Source organism: Chenopodium album, chromosome 18 (assembly GCF_948465745.1).
Source record: "Chenopodium album chromosome 18, dcCheAlbu1.1, whole genome shotgun sequence".
In the NCBI taxonomy this organism is placed as follows: domain Eukaryota; kingdom Viridiplantae; phylum Streptophyta; class Magnoliopsida; order Caryophyllales; family Amaranthaceae; genus Chenopodium; species Chenopodium album.
In genome coordinates, this window is record NC_137851.1 from 37,837,307 (window position 1) to 37,858,751 (window position 21,445).

General features: G+C 36.3%; 2 protein-coding genes across 2 annotated transcripts; both read right to left on the reverse strand.

Moving 5' to 3' along the window:
• Nucleotides 1-1,463: 1,463 nt before the first annotated feature.
• Nucleotides 1,464-4,115, reverse strand: LOC145590841 (fructokinase-like 1, chloroplastic). Its single transcript, XM_081647230.1, has 2 exons — nt 3,257-4,115; nt 1,464-2,535 (listed from the first exon to the last, which is right to left on the reverse strand). Exons 1-2 carry the CDS (start codon nt 4,001-4,003, stop codon nt 1,843-1,845), a joined length of 1,440 nt encoding a protein of 479 aa, XP_081503356.1. The 5' UTR covers nt 4,004-4,115; the 3' UTR covers nt 1,464-1,842.
• A 2,462-nt stretch (nt 4,116-6,577) lies between these two features.
• Nucleotides 6,578-11,432, reverse strand: LOC145590842 (uncharacterized). Its single transcript, XM_081647231.1, has 3 exons — nt 11,298-11,432; nt 7,030-7,449; nt 6,578-6,940 (listed from the first exon to the last, which is right to left on the reverse strand). The coding sequence occupies exons 1-3, from the start codon at nt 11,343-11,345 to the stop codon at nt 6,761-6,763; spliced, it is 648 nt and encodes a 215-aa protein (XP_081503357.1). The 5' UTR covers nt 11,346-11,432; the 3' UTR covers nt 6,578-6,760.
• Nucleotides 11,433-21,445: the final 10,013 nt, after the last annotated feature.

The following is a 21,445-nucleotide window of genomic DNA, read 5'->3' on the forward strand; positions in this document are numbered from 1 at the left end:
TGGGCCGCCGTGCCGTGCCGTGCCGCCACCCGGGCCGTGCCGGAGTCGTGTCGGGCCCGTGTCGCCCGCGTGCCGGCACGGCCCGTGCCCATGTTTAAATCCCACTGACATGCAAATTGCAATTTTAGTAGTACACAATTATACATATTTCACTTGTTCACCTGTAGTCACTTGGTATCTATAATAATAATAATAATAATAATAATAATAATAATAAAATAACACAAGTTCAATCACAAAATAATGTTCACAGTTCACTTTTGAGTTTTGACAGAATGTGAAATAATTGTATAAGTTTTTTTTTATATAAAAATATTAAAAAAGTTAATTTTCCAATCGGATCGGATATCCGATTTTTCAAATTTTGTGATCCGAATCCGATCCAAAAATTTTCGGATATCCGATCCGAATCATCCAAAATGAAAAAAAATCGGATCGAATATCCGAATTTTCGGATCGAATCAGTCGGATCGCGGATCGGATCAATCAGATCGGATTTTTTGCCCACCCCTATTGCTCATATCTTTTTTGTTTCAAAATAGATTTGGGCTAAAGCTGATTTCAAGGGTTATTCATCCATATAAGTTTATATAGAACTCTAAGGTTTGGAAATCAAATTAGCTCGATTTCTCAATAAGATTATGAGATAAAGATATTGGCTTAATGCTTATAGATTTTGGGCTAACACAAAGGGTTTGGAATTTTTACGAGGTTAAGTTGTTTTAAAAAAAAGGCTAATAAAAGTTTGGATTTGGGTTATAACAAAAGTTTATTCAAGTAATTTTCAAGTCCATTATGCAAACCAAACCAAATTAGGCGGTGATTCACATTTCATTGTCAAGCTTCATTTTAGGAAGACACTTTTTGGTGTCTATAATAAGCAAATCGTTGACTATTTGCTTTGTAAATGAATCTACTCCTTTACGGCACTAGATTCTCCACTATATCCTCGTGTTTAATAACCAAGATGGTATATAGTAAACAGATCCATATCTTCTTACCAATGCTTTGGAGTTTATGGCCTTATGGGTCACTAGAAATGTGCCTATCGTCAAAGAGGCTCAAAGGCATGCAATCAAGCATGGTTCTCAATTGGGATAATTTAGCTTTGAAGCATCTATTGGGATATACAATGCCACAAGTTTTTTGTGAGGGTGGTCTTTGTGTTTTCAGTCTTATCACCACCTCGCCTCTCTATTATGAAACTAGTGGGTGCCTAAGTGCTCGCCTTTGTGTACGAACCACGAGACTACGCCTTATGACATCTATTTATGACAGCAAACTTCAAGACCTTGGTTTCCGACTTGAAAAGCCAAGTAAATCGTGATATCTCTACTTAAAAGGCCAAACTTGGAAAATATTTCAGCAATGTACGACTATCAAAGTGCCGCTGTTACAAGTGTAAAATGCATACCAAATTTGCAAATCTATGCCGCATTCCTTTTCCTAGTTTCTCAAATAGTTTGTATCACACACTAATCTATTCATTATTCATAACTTCCCCTATGGAATAGATGAGTACTTCTTTAACCAAAAATTGGGATTCCTCAGCTTCTTACAGTAAATCACAACAATAAATTGAACTAGATATAACAAGAAGAATAGTGAGATTGGGAAGAACGGACAACAATCATAGCTTTCCCAATCGCGGAAATTGACTCTAGCACTAATCTATATCTACATTCTGTGTCTAAACATGCTTTTACATTATAAGCTATAATCAATTCTCCCAGTTCACGGGTCTTGTGCGTGAAGGATCCTCTGTTTTGTTTCTCCTTTGGAAGACACATTTGCCTTCAGAGTCAACTTCATGGAACCAGCTTTTGAAAGACAGTTTTATCTCTACCACATCGAAGGAACATAAACTTGCTCTTTAAGATTTTGAGTGGCACTTTCAGTTGGAAAACCCCTCACTGCCCCAATTGTCCATTGTGATATAATGCCAGCAGCAATAGCAAAGCGAAGCTGCCTCTCCAAAACATCCTGATCTTCATACATCTCAGGGTTACTAGTCAGTTTCCTCATTATCCCAGCCACAATTGCATCACCAGAACCAGTTCTATCGCATGTAAATGGGGTTATTAACACATCTTCTGTCCCGACCACAACACCATCAAAAGACGGGGCATAGTAATGAATTCGAAGTGTACCATCCGTGACAAAAAGAAGCTTAAGTCCGTCATGCCACAATGGAGATATTTCTTCACGTGTGTAGTGGTAGTAATCCCTCCTGTCTTTACTCTGTTCGTAATTTTCAGCATAGTACTGAGGTCGGTAATTTTTCCTCCTCTCATAATGGTCTTCATCTAAAAGAAACTCCAGCTCTTGCCTACTAACCTCAATGATATTGGCTTCCTCCCAAGCTTGCTTGATGACTTCTCTTGTCTCATCACGTGACCTCCACAAGGGTAATGGAAGATTCAGATCAAAAAACACAAGGCCTCCAAACTTTTTGGATATGTTAATAGCACTGAAGAGGGTGGAGTGCATAGAAGGTGATGTTAAGACTTCTGAATTGAAGTGGAAGATTATAGCCTGTTCATAGATCATATAGCAAGAATCAGCATAATCCAAATTGATACAGTGACATCAACTATCAACATCTAATACTCCTCCATTGAGTCATACCTTCATTCATTTTAAGTTCACAAAAGAGACAAGACTAACAAAATATTTATAAGCAGAAAATATAGTATTTCCTTCACATCATTGACTGTTACACAGAATATAAACCATGGCAATTGATTACATAAGTTTTGTGATTAGTTCTTCCAGCAATCCTTTGTTTAAATTATAACCTCTTCACTTTCCTGTCAAAAGTTTACATGATCTATCATACCTTTAATCAAAATAAGAACACATCTTGCATCATAAAAATTACTTTCATAAGGATGATTATTATGTTTGTACAAAGCAATCACGGTAAATTTATAAATAATACATAGTATTATCCGAACTGATTCTCACATAAGTAAATACTCCAACCAAGAATGGTATATAAACAATAACGCTCATTTGATAAAGGTTACATTAGTGTTCAGGATTCAGGAATTGACGATGCCCTCACACTAGCTAGGACTAATGCTATTGATCCATAATCAGCAGTTTGAATAAGCTCATTTCAGTTTGTAATACTTCATTTTCATCTATTCAAACAATAGATAAACTATCAACATGATTATAATTTATACACTAAGCAAAGTAAACATTGCATAAAAGTACGAAGCAAACTTAGCTCTAATTATAATAGAATTACCTCTTTCAGAACAGCTAAATTCAATTCCGAGGCGGCCAAAGAATCCTCAGCAGCCTCTTTCACTGTCTCCACCATCATTTTCCCATCATCACTAAACTTAATTTTCATAAAAGAACAAGCAGTTTTCACATTTGAATCAAATTTTACAGCTCTTGTTTGCACATTTTCTTTATTCATCATGTAAACCAACTCTAGCCCAAAATCATCATCCCCAACCTTACCAATAACCGCTGCCCTGCCGCCCAATCGAACGTGCGAAATCGCCACATTCGACACCGGTCCACCGGGCGCCCGCCCGAATTCAGGCGGATTCCACTGCATCATTTTCCACCCTGAGTATATATCAGGGTCCATTTGATGCTCTGAAACTCTCACACTTGGTAGAAATTCCTTTTGAACTGCTCCAAAGCAGCATATCAATGGCGGGTCTAAGTAAGGGAAATCCATCCCATCATCGAAATTCTCCACCTCGTCCGAAATTAAGGTCGACCCATTTCCAATTTCGGTATTTTGAGAGGACCCATTTGATTTTTTGTGTGTTTTCTGAGGAGAGAGAGTGGTGGATTTTTTGCTGCCCTTTGGTCGACCGCGGCGTTTTGGGGGTTCTTGGACGCCATTGTTGGAGTTGGTAGAAGCTCTAATTTGGGTTGAGGTTGAAATTGATGGGAAAATTGTAGGAAAACGTGAGATTGATTTGGGAGAGAGGAAGAGGTAAGAGGGAATTGGTGAAAGAATAGGAATTGCCATTGATGGGGTTTAGATAGGGTTTATGCCATTCTTGAAGTGGTTCAGTTTTGGCCTATTGGGGATTAGCCGATTAGGCAAGCTAGGACTTCCTAAGTACTAGTATGTGATTTTGTGACCAGATACTTCTCCAGCTAACACGCCCCTACTTGATAATAAAAGAAGCATCAATGAAAAACTGAAAAATAAAATTATGGCCACAAAATGTGGCAAGGTGGCCAAGGCGGCGAGGCTACTCTAATATCATGCTAAAACACGTCTTAAAGGTATCAATTCAAATTTGTTGTTATAATAAACTCCTTGATTAGTTAGTCAATCTATTGCTTGGTTTATTTCTCTATAGATATGTTTCACTTTTCCTACCCAATCTTGTTTCTCAATTTAGCTTCGACAACGCGAAATATTATGAATGCACTCCACACTATACCCTTCCAAGTCGTTGAGAATTTGGACAACAACCTGATCATCTAAGTGGATTTGCAGCTTCTTAATGCCCATTCTTCTCGCAAGCTCATACTCTATTGCAAGAACCTCAACTTTAAAGGCAAAACAATTCCCTTACTTGAGTGAATATGCATAGCATTAGAATGTCGTCCTCATGACAAACAAGAATTATTAAAAATTACTTCAAATCCATATAATCAATTACAAATACCTTACGTTGGTGATTTACTTTGTTGTGTAGTTTGACTCTCAATAAATGTGATGTACTCTTAAGTATGAATTTGGGCAAGGTAAGAACGCATGTCTTTATTAATATGTTCGATCTGTCAAGGGACTGTTCTAATGCCTCTATTAAGTTGATGACTAATCTAATAAATTATCACCTTTAATTTGAATGTTTGTTGAATTTTTTGTTACTCTTTTATGAAGAAAAGTAGCTTTTGCAACAAATGTATTGGTGTTGAGATTCAATTTACATTTTTTGTGGTGCTTTATTAGGTGTAGCAATGTTTCAATTAAATACAAAATGAGTGATTGTGCAATCTAATTTTTTTTTTTTTTTTTTTAATTTTATAATCTAATGGGACATTCTACTATTTTAGAATTCTTTGGTTCTATGTAGTTGAGGAAAGAGTAACTATTTCATTTTGATGGTTGCAAAGGAGGTAAATATTTAACGAAATGATCTTCCTTTTGTGAAGGGAACTTTGAAAACCAAATACTTCCTCTGTTTTTTTTTACTTGACCTGTTTCTTTTATCACGCTTGTCAATGTAAAACTTTAACGATTAATAACTTAAATTCTCCATAAGTAAAAATTATAAAAGTTATATATTATGATAGTACTTATTAAGACGAATCCAAAAAGATCATACATGAATGTACTTTTCCTTACATATTATTCACAAAAGACGGTCAAAGGAAGGGTGGTGAATAGTGTAAAAGTCAAAGCGGGTCAAGTAATAAAGAACGGAGGAAGTATGTTAGTGGAATATTTGCCATAGAAAAATTTAGGTTTAGGAAGGATGTCTATTTTCCAGATTCAATGGTGGAATCAGTTATTGTTTTCGAATTAAGATTATGAGCTAACCAAATGGCTGACTTACTGAGAAGTCTTCATTGAGTGACTAGTGTCTAGTGAGCCCCCATATGGGAGTCTCTAACACTCTAGCATATCATTTTCTTTCCCCATATATTATGGGCGATGTGTGTGTCAACATATGAATATCAATAATAAAACACTTCTAAAAATTTTGATGTGTGTAATCAAACGAAAACTAGAAAACATTATTGAAAGACGTTAAGCTATAATATACCATAGTAGCGAGGGCATGCACCCTATCTGCTTTATTCGTATCAACCTTGTGGATACCACACATGTAAAGGACTTGCTAATCTATTAAATCTAATTTACCATGCACTTGAGAGTGATATATGTGTCACGTTCATATCTCAACATGTGAACAAAATTTATGGAGTCGGAAAATATGGTAACGGGCTGCAACAATCTACATGTTCCCCATTTCAGACCTTTAAAACAGGCGTTCATCTCTACATGTAACGCTGAATGTGTTAACCCATACCCCGGTAACATTAGTTGAATAACATAAACAATCCAAACATAAGTAAATGTTTTGTTTAAAACAAAGAAATCAAATTTGACATAAGAAAAATGTCTTTGATAAATCACATTTTTTAGTTTGATAATCACTTTTTCAATCAAGTTGTTCACAAAATTAACAAGTCCATAAATTTAAAACACTAATGTTATTGATATGGTAGAAAGATTTATACAAGTATAAAAGAAAGATGAAAGTTGAATAATAGCTGCCGGCTCTAGTTCAACTCATTTTACTTAAGTAGATTAAATATTTAGAGCAAATTTGTTCATTAACTTAAAAAAAATGAGCTTTTTCATAACTTAACTTATTTGAGTATTTGTAAATATTTCACAAAAAGAATTAAGTCAATTGCATCCCTATTTGAAGCACCACACCCTTACCTGTAAAGTTTTTCTTATTCTGGGAAATCCTGGAAAACGAATTGATTCTATCAATCAGTACTAATATACCCAATGGAAAACTATGTACAAGAGAGAGTGATTAGGAGCCATGGAGGGATAGATTGATAGACATGAAAAAGAAATATGAGTATATATAAACCCAATACACTGGAAGAAAGGAAAGCTTAGACACTTAACAATGGCAAAACAAAATGAAGAAAAGCCTTTAGGAACTAATAGAAATACACAATATCAAGCTTATGTTCATATAGCTCTCTCCATTACAAGGTATATTCGGTCTCCATGTATTATCTATCATTGAGCTTTTACATTTTCTTCCCGAAATGCTTTCCGTAGCCACAAAATCTGCATCAAGCCACCATTTGCTACATGTAAAAAGAATATCCAGGGCCTACTAGCAAAATTTGTAGAGATTAACTTTACAACTACAAATGCACAAGTGATCCCCAGAAATTTTAAGTTTATTCCTTTCATCTGCACAAAAGAACATCAAATAATGTATGATATTGCCATTAACGAATCAAAAAAATGAGTGATTTAAGACGAATGCATATGTGCAGTACCTCTCGCTGTTGAAACATTTCAAGTGTTTCTTTCATGAAATCAGACAGCAAGCAACCAGCAAAAAGACCCAAAGGCATCACTAATTCCTGATTCCTAGATATAGTAACTACAACATCTGACACAAAGCTCAAGGAAAACCAAGCCATGAAAGACCATTTAAATGCTTGCAGGCCAAGAAACAGCAACCGATGCAGTACTTGGTGTTCAGCTTTCTTCCATGGAAATTCCTTTACTGAATCAGGCAGAGATTTCCATAATTGCTCCTTGACAACTTTCATTTGCATCTTTGACTTGTCCGGTAACTCAAATTGTGCAACAACTTTTTTTGTTGAATAATTGTAAGAGATATTCTTCCAATGGGAATTACGAGTCAATTTAAATGTTTGAGGTTGAAATGGAGACGCACTAAATAATTTTACCTGTCAGAGTATGCAACATGCAATGAAAATTCACTCAATAGAGAAAACCCATATAAAGCAGAGAAAAAAATAGAAAGATAGCAGAAAAGTAGATCTTTCAAGAACTTGTCTTAGACTTAAAAATGTGAGAATGGAAATTGTATATATATAATACAGAGTATATAGGAGTCGGTTTAATATATATAATAATTACCTGATTCATTTTACGTTTTTTCTACTAAAAAGATGAACTTTTCACAAGAAAAATACGAAGTAGAAATTAAAGCCACTACTAGACGCTGTGGAAAATAGGGGGAAATGAAGGTGCCACAATTTAAGACACAGGTAGTAACCAAGGCTAAAGAACAATGGTGTCACACTACTCACATATAGACCATACAATCTCATCAGAGATAAGTTGTTTTGAAAGTTCAAGGCATTGAGATTTTGATGTTAGCAGAAGAGAAGAATTCGTTCTTCCAAGCTACTTGTGTAAGATTCACAATTATCGTATCTTCCTCCCCTCCTCTCACTGAGACATAACAAAACCTCAAACAGCCATATCTTTCATTGCTATGACCTATGATCCAATGAATAATATTGCAGGATCTTTGATAAGCCATTTAGCTTTGGTTACATAATATATTGAACTGTGAAACATTTTCAAAGTGAAATTGGAAGAGAGACTCAAAGTAGGGGTGAGCATAACAGGGTACCCTGTAAAAATTCCAGGAACCGAAACCGGAACCTGTTGCAACAGGTTCCTCAAAATGGGAACCGGAACCGGAACCTGTTGAACAGGTTCCTAGAAATTGGGAACCGGAACCGGAACCTACAGGTTCCGGTTCCGATTCAGGGTACCCTGTATTAAAAGATACTCACTAACTTTTTGCAGATTTTTTTAATAAAAAACTGGTTAGTCACTAATTTATAATGTTTACAACTTGCAAATAAGACAAACTAATAGTAGTTGTCTTACAAATTTAATATATATATTTTTTTAATTGTAATTTTGATATATATTATTTAAAAATTGAGTACAAATTAGTGTATAATTAAAAATTAAGTGATATTTTTATCAGGTACAGGGTACCCTACAGGTTCCGGTTCCAAAAAATTGAGAACCTGATCCGGAACCTGTTACAACAGGTTCTCCAATTTGCTACCCGAAACCGGAACCTCTTGTACAGGTTCCGGTTCCGGAACCTGCGGTTCCTAACAGGTTCTGGTTCCGATTCAGGGTACCCTGATTTTTTGCTCACCCCTAACTCAAAGCCCCCCTCTGAAACTCAATTGTAAGGGCTTGTTCATTATCATTTTTTTGTCTATTGTAGGCAAAAATATGGAAACTAGAAGAAGTAGTTTCCAATTTTCACTTGCCAATCTTCAAAATCAACATGATTAATACAAGTATGAATAATTATAAGTAGTGGTGGATCCAAGAGGAGGGTTACAATAGGCGAGTGACAGCTATTGTAAAACTTTGTCACATCGCTTGACATGAGCCACAATGATTGAGAGTAGTACTAAGATGGGTGGCCTTCTAGGAAGTCCTCATGTTGGTCCATGTAGCTCACCCCACTTATGAGATTAAGGTGTTCAAGCAAAAGAAGAAGAAGAAGAAGAAGAAGAGTAGCGGATCCAGGATTTCTAACTAGCGGTAGCATTAGACAATTAAAATATTTGAATATATATAAATGAATTAATTTTTTACAAAAATTTAATGCATTGTATTATCTTTGATATGCCATTGAATAAACATAGTGTTAAGGTACATTTACTAAATCCCTTCCTAAATGAAGGTGTTTTGTGGATACAAGCTTAGAGTAATGGGTGGTTTTAATGTGGATTTTTAGTAAAGGGTTATTTTGAACACTTAATCAGCTAGCCAATTGATATCATTAAGCTACCGGTGGTTTGATAAGAAAAAGTTTCTACACTACATATCTCCATGAAACGAGCACATTAGGATTCCTATAATCATCTACATTACCAATTCATCTTTGTTATGCAGGCATAGCTACTTGAGATTCCTGCATTTTTAGTGCTAATCATAGGTATGATAAATGTTGGTGACATAATGACCATCATTTGCTTTTGATCCAGATCCTAGCTTGCAAATTAACCTTGCATGGTCAGAGCTAAGTCACTACACAGAGAAATATTTGTGTTGGCCACAACATGATCTTGTTGCCTGGTTTCCACCAGGGTCCTAGGCTCCTAGCTTAAAGAGGGCCAGGATCAGGCGGGCATCTGCTAATCTTACGTGTACCTGTCAGATGCTCATAAGCTCAAGTCAGCGCTGCCTATTCATCACCCAGTACATATACGAGTTTCAAGTTGCTGTTACACTGAAGAGCAAAAACTTGCAAGCAATTTACATCTTTGGTCAGCATAGTGAATTAGATAACCTAAAGCCCCCATAAAATTGTGAATTAAGGTGAGTGAAGCCATAATTCTGATTTAGGACCCTTAAGTGGTAACAAACAAGTGAAGCTTGTTAAGATCAAAGATCAAACAAATCAAGAAGCACATTACTAAAGAACAAATCTTTAGTATCCTAAATATTCAATTTGGATGTTAACAACCACAACACAATTTCAGTCTACTTCAATATCTTCAACTTCAAGACCATCAATTCTAAATCCCCTGGTTGTTGACTCCCAAAATGATAGGTAAATTCATTGATCATTTATTTCCTTTTGTATAAGCTAATTACCCTTTAACTAGATTGTTCGAAGACTATTGTTGTTGGGTTAAATTAGGAAATGATTTGTAGAATTAAATTGACCACCACCAAAAGACATTTGCAAGTTAATAAATAGTTCTTTGAAATCCTTTAGGAGGCATTTGGTATAGTAATTTTAGATGTAGGAAACGGATTCAAATAAGTGTTTTCATTTCTAATTGTTTGGTGTGGGTTAAAAGTAACAAATACTCTTTCGGGGGGTAACAAAATCCCCCAATTTAGTACCCTTGACAAACTAGTGGAAACAAAATACATTTCCTTACTCAATCACAATCTACTCAATTTGTTTCCATTCCACAAAGATACCAAACGAATAGTAAAGGTAACGTTTATCATTACCCTTTCCCCTACTTATTTGAATCCTTTCCGTTTCATTTACGATGTTAATACCAAACACCCCCTTAAATAATCAGGTCCAGCAACACATAAATCTAGACTAAAGTAGCCTTTAGTTACATAAGTAACAGTCCACTCTCCATACGTAGCTATGGTCTCTTCACCTAAAGTAAGGTTACCTGGTGTAAAAATTAGTAAGATTTAGTACATGCTATTTTCCTACATATTCTCAGTTGTTCACGAGTACACCAAGAGCCGTGTGTACCCATGAGTGTTTAGGTTCATTTTATCAGTTTGCTCATTTAAACAAAATGGATAAAATGAACAAAAAAAACCACCTCTTGGTACACCTGCACGAGAACAAGATAGAGGTGCTTCTAATCTCCTAATAAAAGTAAACTTTGACCGCATTAAACGCTCATTTCTAAGGAAAAAAAACAACATTATCCCATAAAATTCTTAACATTACATGTAAAAGCTAAATAAGGATGTCAATCTCAAGAGACTTTACCAATCCTTAATAACCAAAAACTGAAACACGGTAAACTCCCAATTGCACAAAATTTTCCAACAAATTTAGAATTATAATCAAGCAAACAGTTCAACTATATTATGATAATTTCTTAATTTCAACCAATACCCACTATTTCTACGTTTGTTCTATTCTTTCAATAATTCTAAGAATTGACAATAGAAGCAGCAATTAGCATTAAAGAGCAAATTAACCAAACACATAAAGTAAAAATTAAACAAAGTAGAGTTGGAGGTGTTTTGAGAAGCTGACCTGAAAAGTGGGAGGAGAAACTGCGCAACGCAGCAGCGCCACCGTCATTTTCTCGTCGTCGCCGTGTGCGCCTCTCTCACTGCGCCTGTCTACTCATCACACTTTTTTTCTTTCTTAAAAAATGGTGATACTGTTTGTCAAAAAAAAAAAAAAAAATGGTGATACTGATAAATGATATAGTGAATGTGAATTAGTGACATGTATAATATGGGCTGGGCTTGATTTCTATAGGTGGCCAATTAAAGGTTCGGACTGAGCCAATCCAAACTTTCTTGAAAATCCGAATGTATAATAAATGCTGTACAGTACAATAATACATACTACATAGTTATTTTAAAGTAGTTAAATTTGCCCATATATATATATATATATATATATATATATATATATATATATATATATATATATATACGAGTATATATATATTACATCATTGGATGATTAATGATGATACAGTTTTATAATATTCTAAATTCTCTCCCTTCCTCTATTCATTCATCCCCTCTCTGTTATATAGTACAGAATACTACTACCTCCGTTTTTTTAGTTGACACGTTTTGACTTTAGCACTATTCACACATCTCCCTTTGACCGTGTTTTGTGCTTTATACGTAATGAAAAATATAGTCATGTGAGATCTTGTTAGATTCGTCACGTTATATACTTACAAAATATGAACTTTTCATAATCTTATCGATAATTAAAGATATTAATGATTGAATAAGTATATTGACAAACGTGACTAAAGAAACGTGTCAACTAAAAAGAAATGGAGGAAGTATTATACTCCCTCCGTTTTTAAATACTTGCTCCACTTTATATTTTCGGTCGTTTTTAAATACTTGCTCTATTTCCTTAATTGAAATTTTTTTACAATATTTAATTAATTTCTCTCACCTAGTGGACCCACCATAAATTATTTTTTATTAATTTCATTTTCTTTCTCTTCAATTCTCTCCACTACTTTTGTTTTTTTTTTACAATTTATTATTCTTCCACCTTCCCACTCCTTTCATGTTTTATTATTATCTCCAATTTCTCCTAAAACTCCGTACATGGAGAAATGGAGCAAGTATTTAAAAATGGAGGAAGTATTTCCTAAAAAGCTGTTATACTTCCTAAAGCTCGTTATGATTGGTTAAATTTGAGATTACAGGATTTTAAATATGTTAGTGAATATAACTTAGCCATGTTCAGAATAACTTCTCAATTGAAATTATGTGGGGAGAAGATTACTGATGCAGATATGTTAAAAAAAACATACTCCACTTTCCATGCAAATAATATTGTCCTACAGACTCAATATCGAGAGAAAGGTTTTAAAAAATATTCTGAATTGATATCATGTTCGCTTGTGGCTGAGCAAAATAATGAGTTGTTGATGAAAAATCATGAGTCCCGTCCTACTGGTTCTACTCCATTCCCTGAAGTGAATGTGAAAAAGAATAAAAAAAAAATAGAGACCATTCAGTAGCAGTGGTCGAGGTCAAGGTCGCGGTCAATGGCGTGGCCGTCGTCGGGGATGTGGCTATGGTAGAGGTCGTGGAGGTTACTCTAAGAGCTCACATTTCCACCGGAAATGGGAACGCAAAAATAATAAAGTTGAGAAAGAAAAACATGAGCCTAATATACATTTGTTTTTGTTATGGAGTAAAAGGCCATTGGTCTCGTGTGTGTCGAACACCAAAACACCTTGTTCAGTTTTATCAAGAATCACTAAAGAAAGGAAAGAAGGTTGAGACAAATCTTGTACTTGAACATGGCGAAGGTGACTTTAATTCTGGCGATGCAACTCATCTTGAAGTTGCTGATTTTCTAACTTTTTTGAAATAAATAATTGATGATGTATTTGGTTATGTTGTGTATGAATTTAGCTATAGAACTCTAGTATTTACTTCTGTTGATTATGTTTATATTTTATGCATACTATGATTGTAATATGATTTGCTATGTTTTATGAGACAGTGTAATATTTTAATGTTTTATTTTATTTTGTTGACATATTTTATTATTATTATTTTAGACATGTTTAATTTGTTGGGTTTCGGTAAGTCTAACTCACCGCAGAACAAAACCCGACCCCCAAGATCCGCTCACAATTAATATAACTAAATGACATAAATAACAAGAAAGAGAGAAAAGACGATCTTACCCTTGTCACGTGCTTTGCTCACACCCAGAGCTCTTACTTCAAAGCCAAGTCTTGCAAGTGCAGAGACCTCCTACGGTATCCACCCTCAACTCGACCCGATCGGTCTCTTACTCAGAGTTTAGCCGAGTCGAACCAAAACACTACTCGAGTATTATATGAACTTAAAGGTTTTCTCTCAAGTGGAGATTCCTTTTTGAGTTCCTACTCAAGTGAACAATCCCAAGGTATGCCTTGGCTATTTATAAGGAGTGCTTCCTTGTGAATTCCTCTCATCTTTCAATGTGGGACTTTTTCTCAAAAAGATCCCACATGGAAAGAATGTTGAATTCAATTCCTAGTTAAATAAACCAAGAAATCACTAAGTAACAAGTGTCAAATGGTTAGGTGAGGACCACTTCCTCACTTGCGCCCCAAGGTAACTCATCTCCATTGTGAGCTAACCATGTGGCACCCAACCTTAAGCCCCAAGATGGGTTCGGTTAGGCCGCCACCCTCAACGAGGCGCGCTGCCACATGGCGCTGCCAACGTGGCGTGCTGCCACATGGCGTGCTGCCATGTGCGCTGCCACATGGCGTGCTTCCACGCGCGCTACCACATGGCGCGCTTCTATTTAGCGCGCTTCTCTTCCCTAGCCTTTCGCGTGGCTAGGGTTTTTACTTGTTACTTGAAATATTTTCTCATCTCGCCAATTCCTAAATTTTGGCTCTACTTTTGAGATTTGATTCCAACGCTCTAAGCTTGGAATCCGACGTCTTTGTTCATAATACTTGAGTGACACATTAATTCCTTTCGGATTAATTCGTCGTGTCGGATCGTTAGTTGCTTGGGTGTGACCTGAAGGGTTCAGTCAAGATTAAGCTGTAATATCAATTATACATTAATATTACTGATCGGAAGCGGCCTCCAACTAGGCATTCCGATCACTTGACTCACTGAATAATTAGCTATCTAATAATTTCGAGCCCTCTATCGGAATAATACACTTGTTCAAAGGACATCATTCCTATCAATCTCCCACTTCTCCTTCCGGACATGTGCGGTTTTTGTGTATAGCCTATTTCCTATGTTACTTAATGTCTCTTCATGAACTATAAGGTAAGATTGTTCGTCATCCTTATTACGTCCAGAAGTGTTTCTTGAAATCCGAGTTCGACTTTCAATAAACAGATGATTTCTTAAAATCCATCTGAGCACGGCCATGCATTTTACAGTCTCGCTCTTTGAGAGGCCTTGTAAACAACAAAGACATGTTCCCTATTGTTAGTAGGGGGACATTCCCAGTCTTGCACTGTCAGCTTCTCTTACTAAGAGGACCTAGCCGCCAGAGTGTTGCCGATATAATCTCCATGTACGACAGACGTTTTACTAACATCAAAACGGACTAGTACTCAAACAAGAGAACTCACAATACTCATGGTCGAGGAAAGAGGTTCCGATAGCCATAATGAGAAGTATACTTATGACGATTTTTAAATCTCTTAAAGTATTTTCATAGGTCAATCCAGTATGGTTCTAAACCAATACCTATGTAAATGATTTATGACAATCATGTCCTTGTAGCACAAGAAACGGTGCTATAAATCAAACTACACACTAATCTCAAGTGGTCATTAATCGTCCATCATTTAAATGACCTTGATTAGGGATAATTTTCGATTATAATATTCAATATTCACTTAATAGGTGTTTCTTTATCTAAGACTGGTCTTGATACCCTATTTTGAATATTCTCAGAATCGAATGGACTCAATATTTAATCCTAAACCACAATTAAATAGAAACGGAGTGATAAAATTGCATGAAATTAAATTGCTCCAAAACTTGAATGGTTCATCGTAGTGATTTACATTAAAATGTTCAAAATTAATTAAAACACTAACCAGGGAAATCAAAGCCAATCTCCAACGTGCCTGATTCCCATTGCCTCAACGTGCTTGTTGTACTTCACTTGAGGCAGAGGTTTAGTAAGTGGATCGGCTACATTGTTGTCCGTTCCAACTTTACAAATTCTGATTTTATCTTCTGACTTCCATTCCCTTATCATGTGATATCGCCGCTTGACATGTTTGACCTTCTGATGTTCCCTTGGCTCTCTAGCCTGAGTAATAGCTCCATTGTCACAATAGAGGGCTATTAGACCCTTGATGGAGGGTACAACAACAAGTTCACCAATGAACTTATGAATCTAAATTGCCTCCTTAGCCGCTTCAGCATTTTCCAAGTATTCGACTTCAGTTGTAGAATCCGTAGTTGTGCTTTGCTTGGCACTCTTCCAACTAAATGTTCCTCCATTTAAACAGAACACGTATCTAGATTGTGATTTGAAATCGTCTCTGTCTGTTTGGAAGCTTGCGTCGGTATAACCTTCAACAACTAATTCATCTGAGCCACCATATACTAGGAATTTATCCTTGTTCCTTTTCAGGTATTTTAGGATATTCTTAGCCGCAGTCTAGTGCGCCTCTCCTGGGTCTGATTGGTATCGGCTCGTAGGACACAAGGCATACGATACATCTGACCTAGTACATATCATGGCATACATGATCGATCCAATAAGCGAAGCATATGGAATCTGATTCATCCTTTCCCACTCATCAGGTGTCTTTGGACGCTGCTTCTTGCTTAGGGTTATGCCATGTGACATGGGTAGGTGACCTCTCCTTGCCTCCTACATGTTGAATTCAAGCCAGTACCTTATCAATGTAAGTACTATGGCTCAATCCAATCATCCTTGTAGATCTATCCCTATAGATCTTGATCCCCAATATGTACTGAGCATCTCCCAAGTCTTTTATTGAAAAACATTTTCCAAGCTAGGCCTTTACAAACTCTAGCATTGGGATACTATTTCCAATGAGCAATATGTCATTGACATATAAGACTAGGAAGGCGATGTCACTCCCACTGACCTTCTTGTAAACACAAGACTCATCTGGATTCTTGATAAAACCAAACTTACTGATGGCTTCATCGAATCACATATTCCAACTTTTGCTAGCTTTCTTTAGCCCATAAATGGACTTTTTAAGCTTACACACTTTCCTAGCATTATTTTGGTCGACAAAACCTTCAGCCTGTGTCATATACACAGTTTCTTCCAAAATTCCATTGAGGAAGGCGGTTTTGACGTCCATCTGCCATATTTCATAATTGTAATATGCAACAATCGCTAGGATGATCCAAACGGATTTAAGAATTGCGACCGAAAAAACGGTTTCATTATAATCAATACCATGAATTTGCCTATAACCTTTTGCTACCAGTCTAGCTTTGTAAATGAATACATTTCCATCTTTGTCGGTTTTCAATTTGAAAATCCACTTACATTCGATAGGTGTGTAACCTTCGGGTAAGTTAACCAAGCCCCATACTTGATTTTGAAACATGGAATCCATTTTAGATCTCATGGCCTCTTGCCATTTAGCAGAGTCGGTGCTCACTATCGCTTGCTTGTAGGTTGGCGGTTCGTCTCCATCCACTACCAGGATGTCCTGATTCTCAGTTAATACGACACCAAGATACCTATCAGGTTGAGACCTAGGCCTCTGCGATCTATGTAGGGTAACGGACTAAGCATTTTCATTGTCGGTTTGACTTTGCACATTTTGACCAACGTCAACAGATGCTGTTTGAGCACTTTGACTTTGTTGCTCATCCTTTCGAACTTCATCGAGTTCAATTTTCCTCCTACTTGTCATTTTGGAAAGGTGTTCTTTCTCCAAAAAGACACCATCGCGAGCAACAAACACTTTGTTCTCGGATTTGTTATAGAAGTAATACCCTTTGGTTTCTTTTGGGTAGCCTACAAAGAAAACCTTGTCAGATTTGGGGTGAAGTTTGTCAGAAATTAATTTCTTGACATAAGCTTCGCATCCCCATATCTTGAGAAAAGACAACCTTGGAGGTTTCTTCGTCCACAATTCATATAGAGTCTTTTCCACAGCTTTCATGGAGCAAGGTTCAGTGTTAGTGCCGCTGTTAGAAGTGCATGCAGAAAGAGATAGGAAGATCACTAAGGCCCATAGTTGATTGTACCATGTCTCGCAAGATTCAATTTCTCCTTTCGGATACGTCGTTCCATTGTGGAGTTCCTGGAGGTGTCAATTATGAAAGTATACCCTTTTCTTTCAGATGGTCATCGAATTCTTGGCTCAAGTATTCACCATCTCGATCGGATCGAAGGGCTTTGATTTTCTTGCCAAACTGATTTTCAACTTCACTCTGAAATTCTTTGAATTTTTCAAACGATTCAGATTTGTGCGACATAAGGTAGACATATCCATATCTACTATAGTCGTTTGTGAAGGTGATAAAATATCGATGGCCGTTTCTTGTGGTTGTGCTCATTGGTCCACATACATCGGTGTGTATTAGGCCCAATAAGGCACTTGCCCTTTCTACCAACTTGGAGAATGGCTGCTTTATCATCTTGCCTAATAAACATCCTTCGCAATTTTCAAATGATTGTAAATCGAATGAGTCAAGAACACCTTCCTATAGAAGTTTCTTGATGCATTTGATGTTGATGTAGCCAAGACGACAATGCCACAAGTACGTCTCATTTGACTCTATGGTCTTAGCTTTATTAGCGGTGTTATTAACATTATAACCTTGTTTGTCTAATGAAAGCACATAAAGACCATTTTCAGAATGTGCAATACCATATAAAACATTATCAAGATAAAACGAACATTCATTGTCCTTTACTCGAAATTCAAAACCTTTGGCGTCCAACGTTGAAATTGAAATAATGTTTTTGGTAATGTTGGGAACATAAGAACATTTTTCAAGTTCCAAAACTAGCCCGGAGGGCAAAGACAAACTGAGAGTTACGGATACGGCCGCAATTCTGGCTCCATTGCCGACCCGGAGTTCAACCTCTCCCTTCGCTAGCCTTCTAGCATTCCTTAGTCCTTGAGAATTAGAACAAAGGTGAGAGCCACATCCGGTATCTAATACCCATGATGTTGAGCTAGTGAAGTTTAAGTCTATAACGAATATACCTGATCCAGAAGAAACGGTTCTGTTCTTCTTATCTTCCTTGAATTTGAGGCAATCTCTCTTCCAATGTCCCTTCTTCTTGCAATAGAAGCATTCGGAATCAGATTTAGAAGATGCTACCTTCTTCTCCTTGTTATCTTTGGTAGATTTTGGCTTAGGTAGAAAGGTCTTCTTCCTCTTCCCCTTGAAGCCTTTCTTCTTCTTGCCTGAGCTCTTAAACGACTTGCTCTTTTTTATCATGAGCATATCATGCTTCCCATCATCCTTGAGTGTTTGCTCGGCTTACTTCAACATACCATGAAGCTTGGTGAGGGTTTTCTCCATGCTGTGCATATTATAGTTCATTTTGAACTCATCATAGCCTTTGTGAAGAGAATTAAAGAATGATGTCAAGGGCCATCTCGGTTGAATACCCCGCGTCAAGCTTTTCCATGTTCTCAAATAATCCTATCATTTTGAGTACATGTGGGCTGACCGGCTCTCCTTACCTGAGCTTACTCTCAAAGATCTGCCCGTGGGTTTTAAACCTTTCAGTTCGGGCCTGCTCTTGGAACATGTTCTGAAGCTCATAAATGATCTCAAAAGTTGTCTCCTTCTCAAAGAAATTCTTCTAAAGGTCGGGAGACATAGTGGCCAACATGATGTATTTGACATCCCGATTGGCAGTTTGCCATCGGTTCAAGGCAGCCTGAGTCACTTCCTCATTGGGAGTCTCGGGCGTTTCCTCATCAAGGACATATTCCTTTTACTCTTGCATGAGCACTATACGCAAGTTTCTTTGCCAATCAAGAAAATTTGGCCCACTCAATTTCTCCTTGTCGAGAATTGAGCGCAACGAGAATTAGTTGTTTGAGTTATTCGCAGACATGGTTCTACAATTGAAAGAATTTGAAATGAAAAACCATACATAATACTTAAATAAGATTGAACTCATGCATATTTATCAAACTTATTTAAACGTCTTATTCACACATTTAAAATTGTCCCAATTTGGTGAGAATAAGTCGATTCCAAGATCCAAAGAATCAATGAGTGACTAAGCATGCTTTGGCTTGTCTTAACACTTAATATTCTAAGGTAAGCAACTCTTTGCTAATGGCCCCAAGCCATTCTTGGTTAGATAATTGTCGCATCTAATGCTCTCTCAACAACTTATCCACGACATGTGAGGACTCCATCACTCATATCGTTGAGTATAACCAAAACCAACATGCATACCCGGTATGCCTTACGTTTCCTAGGAGTAATAGTGATGCCTCGCTTTGCCGTAGCCCATCATTACTCTCAATAGGTCGGTAAGTGTTGTTTTGGAATGGCAAATTTTACTCAATATTTAGGAACCTAGGGTTTCTATGTTGGTTGATTTAAGTGAACTTAATTAATCATCACAACATTTAAAATCCTAAACATGCATCTAACATATCATTCATATATATAAGCATAAATATATATCGAAAACATAAATAAATGATGCATTTGGCAACTAGCATGACCCCTTGAGTCTTTAAATCTTCAAGGGTCTTCTCTTGCAATTTCATGGCTTCGTCTTCCAAGAACCTCCGTCTTCAAGACATAACAAAAAAAATGCAAATACTAGTATCTATGTTTAGGACTAATCTAAATATTAAGGTACAAAAATACTCAATTGTTCGCAGACCGTATTTAGATTTACTAAAATACATGACGGAACGTAGTCCGTATTTTCTATCCTAATCGGGCCCCACTAGTTGCCATTTTATAAAGCCTGTGAGAGAATATACATTCCATTCATCCATTCACTATAGTGAATGACCCATGCATTTTACAACGATAAATAAATAATAATGCACAAACACGCGTAAACTAGCAACTAACTTAGGTGGTTAATCTGATTCACGCGCCTAATTAAAACTAGTCAAAGTTGTTTAACCGATTATGTGATTAAGTGCAATTAAAAATTGAAGCTCTCACTAAATTCCGCATCCAAATTAATTAATCCAATTAATTAAGCCTGTAAACCCAAAATTTTGCCAAAATAAAACTTTGCAAGTGCCACTAAAAACCGAGGCCTAGCCTCCAAAATTTAATTAAAATAATTTAAATATAATTAAAATAATTAATATCGGCAAAACGCAAAAATAATATAGCCCTAAAACCCCAAAGTGCCTAACATCAAGCCTATCGGTTTGGTGTGCTAGGCACCGGGGTAATAAAATCATTCAAGTGCACTAAACCAAATTAATTCCTAGAACTATTCTTTAACGAAATTTGGTTCAACTTGATGCAACATCAAATGAAAAAGGACTATTCTCACCATTAATTTAACCAACATAAATTAATTATGAGATTTGACAAAATTAAAAGAGAGTTGGAATTATGAACATAAATATTCAAATAAAGATTCCAACTTTAACTTGTGAATCCTTGAAAAATTATATCTTCCAATATGAAGATTAATGAAAATTCTATCACAAGTTTGAAACTTTATGATTCCAATCAATTTAATAATGATTAAATAAAAAAAAGTTCAATTAACATACATAGAATTTAGTAACACAAAGTTCCAATCAATTAAAATAATTAAAGATTGAATCTTTAGTACTTAAAAGCCTCAATATACAAACTTTTCACACTTAAAGCAATTTATTTGCAATTATGTGAAAATTTGAGCCAACTATTAAGCACCAATTACTACTAAGTAATTATGCTCAAAAGTTGTCAAAAATTACAGAAGCATAAAGGAAAGAACTAAATGCATAATTGTAGGGAATACTTCAAGCATCCCACACTTGGGCCCCACTGTGATTATACACTTAAGTATGGTGGCATCCAAAGGGAAGGAAGCTAGAGTAAAAGAGTCGCCAACAAGTTTTAGGAACTTGTAAACAGTTCACAGGGTCAAGGTTACACCCCTTCACGATCCATGAGATCGCTAACTCCATAGTGGTCTGGAACCATGACTAGATATTCGGGGATGAAGGTACAAATCCAACCTAAAAGAGATTGAACATGTCC